The 6,000-nt window shown below is 40.7% G+C and overlaps 1 protein-coding gene across 1 annotated transcript in view; it reads left to right on the forward strand.

Moving 5' to 3' along the window:
• LOC138847802 (vomeronasal type-2 receptor 116-like) overlaps positions 1-5,022 on the forward strand; it is a 59,822-nt gene extending 54,800 nt beyond the window's left edge. Inside the window, exons 4-5 of the mRNA XM_070067612.1 lie at positions 1,322-1,445; positions 4,109-5,022. Coding sequence (XP_069923713.1) covers positions 1,322-1,445; positions 4,109-5,022 — 1,038 coding nt within the window. The remainder of the gene's footprint in view (positions 1-1,321; positions 1,446-4,108) is intronic.
• The last annotated feature ends 978 nt before the right edge of the window (positions 5,023-6,000 follow it).

The raw sequence follows: 6,000 nt of genomic DNA on the forward strand, positions 1-6,000 counted from the left end.
CAACATTGTGAACTTTCCTGCTGGATTTCGGTGGCTGATTAAAATCGGGGAGTTTTCCTCTGAGAGTAAACATGATCAAAGCTTGGTCCTCAATGAAGAAATGATAGAATGGCCTGTTGCATTCATGGAGGTGTGAATCCATGGGATACCTACAGAGGGTCTGAGGAGAGTCTGAGAGGATATTATGTGTGAGACTTTAAATAAGCATTCAGTTCCCATTTCACATCTTGGCTCCAAAAGATATGGTGTTGCTTATACATATATGAGCCAGTGTGTATTAGAAGTGCACGTTTGTATTAGATACTGTTGTTTTTATTCTGGGCATATTTATGCATCCAAAGGTTGAGTGACTAGAAAGAGCAATGTTAAGGAATAGAGTTAGAGATCAATATGTAGACATAAAATTACTAAATGCACGTCTACACAAATTCCAAAATTTTATTTCAACTTTTTTATTTATATAATGTGAAAAAACTTCATGTATTAGATATATATTTATAAGCATAGTGATATTTTAATCATATGGTGAGAGTCAATATTATGTTTTGATGCAGTATGAATACAAATAAATTATGAGTGGACTTATCCATCATGTATTTGTAGAAACTATTCCCATTTTCTATATTTTCATTGTGTTTGCCAATCAGTTCGGGTTTTCTTCTGAATAGCACCTCTTAGCTGTGATAAAAAATTTTATCATTATTGTGCTGTTTAAATACTCCAGACAATTTTGTTATTGTTTTATACAGCTGCTGTACATTATATTACAAATCTTTGGTAATCTAGAATTGTTGCTCTCCCTGGGTCTAGAAGTCCAGAAGTAGATCAATGCACAATCCATGGTTTATAACATTCCTCACCATTTCTGTGTGGGCTTGTCTTTTCCTAGGTAGTTATTCAGAACTGTACCTAGTCATTTTGATTTTTTGATATTTTTTCTGGCATGTAAAATCTACTCAATCAAGGAAAGAAGCATGTAAAATAGTCTCAGACATACACATTCTCAAAATAATTACCACATTAAAAGCTGAATGGAAAAGATTTCACAGGAAGCAATTCAAGAAAGAAAGAAATGCTTAGCATAGATATGGTTATGAATGAAATTAAAGTGATCAGGTACCTCATAATATTTGCTAGACAGCTGATAAACCAGGGATGAGAATCATAGAAACTCCAAATTGGATGTCTAGGTAAAATCAAGGAGATACAGATCAGGGAGGGCATAGTGATGACCTTGGCGGTGATGAGGCAAATAGAGTCATCCTATCACAGTGCCTAATGACATATAAAACAATGACCATCACTTCTCTTCCCCCCTCAGACTCCTCAGTCTTTGTGCAGCCAGAGGTGTGGTCCAGGATTCAGGAAAATACCACAGGAAGGAAGACCTGTCTGCTGCTATACTTGTGTTGTTTGTCCAGAGAGAGACATTTCCAATCATACAGGTAAAAAACCCTATAACTGACCTATGAGGACTCCAGTCTCTGAACTCTCTCTTGATAAAAAGGAAACCAAGAGTATTTGTATTGGGATCAGAGTGCCCTATTGTTCTCCATGCACACCTTCACTCACTCTTTCCATACCCTTGTTGTATGCTCACTATCACCATCTCATTATGTGTAAGCTGTTGTCTGGTGATGCTCATCCTCTCTAGTTCTACTCTGACACTGATTCTATCTGGCATCCTTCTTTCCCATCTGGTGCTGGAGGAGACTGTCTCAATCTGAGACCTAATGTCTAAACAAGAAATATAATTTTTGTGTTTGTTAAGGCTCCCTTTGGATTTCTAAAGGGCTTTAAATCATAACTTTCCCATACACAACTGATGAGCAGGGTTCTACTTCACATGAATTGTGATGGGAATACTGTATTAATTTCTGTGCTACATCTTTGACATTGTGCATGGTGTGCAGTACACATAACGAATGCCACCACTTTGTCCTTTGAATGTGTATAATTTAGTAAGAGAACAAACAAGGTGAATATAGAGATACAGCATGCTAAAAATGATCTTACTTAGTAACACAAAAAAACCTTTGCAAAAGGCCAACATTTAAGCAATGTTAAATATCAAAGCCAATTGTTTTGAGAAATGTGAAAATGTACTAAGTCTCATTGGTAAATAGTTTCACTATTCAATGTATAATAAATATATTTATAATAATTTGAATTCTTCTGAAAGGATATTTCAGTTCACATAATCTTAGCTCTAGAATTGTTTTCATTTCAGTTACTTAAAACAAGGTATATAGTTTCCAGTAAAAAGATGATAACAAAAAAGACTTTAAGTTTTGTGAAAATAATCAACATGCAGTAAGTTAGTGTAAAAAGAAAACTAATGTGTCATACACTGACCCATTGTACAATGTACATTTGCATATGTGTGTCTAGTGCATCTCTGAGCCAGATGCCAGAAACACCTACATATTCTATAAAAAGTAAAGGGTACACCTTGAAAAGAATTTTAAGAGAGAATTCCTCAAATTTTTATAGATGCTTATATTATCTTTCTTTTTTTTCACAAATATGTTTATTTCTTCATTTCAATGTCAGTTACAGAGAGAGGGAGAGCATAACAGAGAGGGAGAAAAGTGACAGAGAAGATCTTCCATCAGGTAGATTCACTCCCCAGATGGCTGTAATGGTCTGAACTGGGCCTGGCCAAAGCCGGAAACCAAGAGCTTCTTCAAGGTTTTGCAGAGGCACAAGTATTTGGCCTTCCTATGATGGTTTTCCAGGCACCTTTGCACGGAGTAGGTTTAAAAGAGGAGCAGCCAGGACATGAACTGGTGCCTGTATGGGATGCCATCATCCTACACAGTGGCTTTTCCTCCTACATCACAACTTCAGTCCCTGAAGCTTGTATTCTTGCATGAACACCAAGGATAAAAACAGAGTAGGACTCTTACTGCAAGTGTAGTCCTACTAATACCATTCTTTTGCTTTTTAAAAAAAGATTTATTTTATTTGAAAATCAAAGATTCAGAGAACAGGAGAGAAAGAGAGAGAGCCTCAATGTAATTGCTCATGCCCCAGAGGAAAAGAATGGCCCAGGCTGGGCCAGGCAGAAGCCAGGAGCCAGGAGCTTCATTTGGGTTGTCCAGATGGGTGTGGGTGTCCCAATTACTTGGACCACCTTCTGCTGCTTTTTCTAGGTTATTTGCAGGGATCTGGAATGGAAATTGATCAACTGGAACACAAAACAATGTCATATGGGATGCTGGCATTGCAGGTCGTGGCTTTACCTGTCATGCCACAACACTGACCCTATTTTTGTTTGTTTAATGGACATTTGATTAAAAGAAACATATCCCCCAACTGGCCTGTATTTAATGACTTCTCTCATGCTGTAGCAGCAGAAGTGCACTACTTCAAGTGAGACAATGTGGTGCCCAATGTGGTGTTCACATGAGCTAAAAAGGTGAAAAAGCCATGCTTTCAGGTTAACAAGAGTGTGTTTCAGTGACATCATGAAAATACCACTTACGGCTATATTACCTCAGAAAGACAACCAGCTACAATTCTCTTACATTCAATCACAGTATCACAATATTTATATGGAAAGAATGAAAAGGTGAGTCCATGCAGGAAATTAGAGTACTGAAAAAATTTATAGAGGTCCCAGGAATCAGATATCATTTATATACGTCGTCAACATCTGAGGAAAAGTAAGAAAAACCTTAACACTGATGACCCCAGAAAAATATTCTAACCCATGTGAATCTAAGGCTCCTCCTGAGAAAGACACTGGGGACTGTAGAGAAGAGGGCTTGGAAGAATCTCATGCCCATATGAAATACAGGAAATTCATCATTCTATAGAAATTCAAACACACACACACACACACACACACACACACACAAACACCTCAGAGTGACAGAATGAGGCCACAGAGCCCCATGTGCAAAGGAGCTTCCTTGAAAGACTTTCTTCCACAGGAGATAAGCATTCTCCCTGGGTCAGGAATGTAGAAATATCCTTTAGTGTTTCTTGGTATACATCAGAGCAGGATGGACTCACTATGACATTGAAAAACGGACCCTTTTCCTGAACAGGGAAAAAGGAGCAAATTGTGAAATGGAAACGTGAATCTTGCTTTTCCCCACAGATGCAGAACAATGCATCCTGTGTGCAGATCACGAGTACCCAAACTTGGAGAGAAACCACTGCCTCCCGAAACTGGTAACCTTCTTAGGCTTTGAGGAATTTCTGGGGATGGCTCTGACCTGCATGGCTCTGTGCTTCTCTGTCCTCACAGCTGCAGTCCTCTGGGTCTTTGTGAAGCACCAAGACACTCCCATCGTCAAGGCCAATAACAGGACCCTCAGCTACATCCTGCTCATCGCCCTCCTCCTGTGCTTCCTCTGCTCCTTACTCTTCCTTGGCCGTCCCAACACAGCCACCTGCCTCCTGCAACAAATAGCATTTGGTCTTGTGTTCACAGTGGCTGTTTCTACTGTGCTGGCCAAGACCATCACTGTGATTCTTGCCTTCAAGGTTACAAAACCTGGAAGAACTATCAGGCAATTGCTGGTATCAGGAGCTTCTAACTCTGTCATTTCTATCTGTTTCCTGATCCAATTGGTTGTTTGTGGCATCTGGCTTGGGACTTCTCCTCCCTTTATTGACACAGATGCACACTCTGAGCATGGACACATCATCCTGGTGTGCAACAAGGGTTCAGCCACTGCCTTCTACTGTGTGCTGGGATACCTGGGCTCCTTGGCCCTGGCAAGCTTCACTGTGGCTTTCCTAGCCAGGAACCTGCCTGACACATTCAATGAAGCCAAGTTCCTGACGTTCAGCATGCTGGTGTTCTGCAGTGTCTGGGTGACCTTCCTGCCTGTCTACCACAGCACCAAGGGGAAGGTCATGGTGGCCGTGGAGGTCTTTTCCATCTTGGCCTCCAGTGCGGGGCTCCTGGGCTGCATCTTCCTCCCCAAGTGCTACATTAGTCTCTTAAGACCAGAAAGGAATTCTTTGAAAGGCTTAAAGAAAAGAGTAAGTTCTAAGGGATTCTAAAAATTTCCACTTGTTTTCCTGTCACATTTTCAGGGTTTAGGACCAAGAATGCAGGCTGAGTAGCAATCCAGATATATGAAGGAGCTAAAATGGATTTTTCCATTATAAATGACTTGTTAGTTGGATGTTTAGCCTAGCAATCTGAGCTCATGGCATCTATTTCTGGCTCTGGTTTTTGCCCTGACCTGGACTTTTGAGTCCTGGGGGCCCTTGGAAGGAAGTGGTGAATCTTCATGTAACTTGGTCCTGGCACCCATGTGAAAATCCAGGGTCTGAATCCCTGTTGTTGGTTGTAACCTCAGCCCAGGTGCAAGCATTGGGGGTGTAGATGTGTGAAGCATCGAATAGGAGGTCTCTTGGTTTCTATCACTAACCTTCTGTTTCTCTACATCTCAGAGTTAGTAATGGAGTTTAGGGAGATTTTTAAATTGAGTAAAAATGAATCATGCTTTAAATGAAACCTCTGATGGCCATCAAGGCTACAACAGCAAGGTCATTTTTTAAAAAGATTATTTATTTATTAATTTGACATGTAGAATTACAGACAGTGAGAGGGAGAGACCGAGAGAAAGTTCATCCTTCCATTGGTTCACCCCCCAAATGGCTGCTACCGGCGGAGCTAGCCTGATCCAAAGCCAGGAGCCAGGTGCTTCTTCCTTGTCTCCCATGTGGGTGCAGGGCTGAAGCACTTGGGCCATCCTCCACTGCCCTCCTGGGCCACAGCAGAGAACTGGACTGGAAGAGGAGCAACTGGGATTAGAACCCAGTGCCCATATGGGATTCTGGTGCCGCAGGTGGAGGATTAACCAAGTAAGCCACTGCACCTGTCCCCAGCAATGTTATTGTATATTTAATAGCTACCCCTGAAATGGTGGATACTGAATTAATTTCTATTTATTTATCAATGTGCAGACAATGTAAGTGTTCTTATTTGCTAAGACATCTAATTAACATGCTTCACATTCTGTTTGCCCTGGC

Source organism: Oryctolagus cuniculus, assembly GCF_964237555.1.
Source record: "Oryctolagus cuniculus chromosome 16 unlocalized genomic scaffold, mOryCun1.1 SUPER_16_unloc_1, whole genome shotgun sequence".
NCBI classification, from domain to species: Eukaryota; Metazoa; Chordata; class Mammalia; order Lagomorpha; family Leporidae; genus Oryctolagus; species Oryctolagus cuniculus.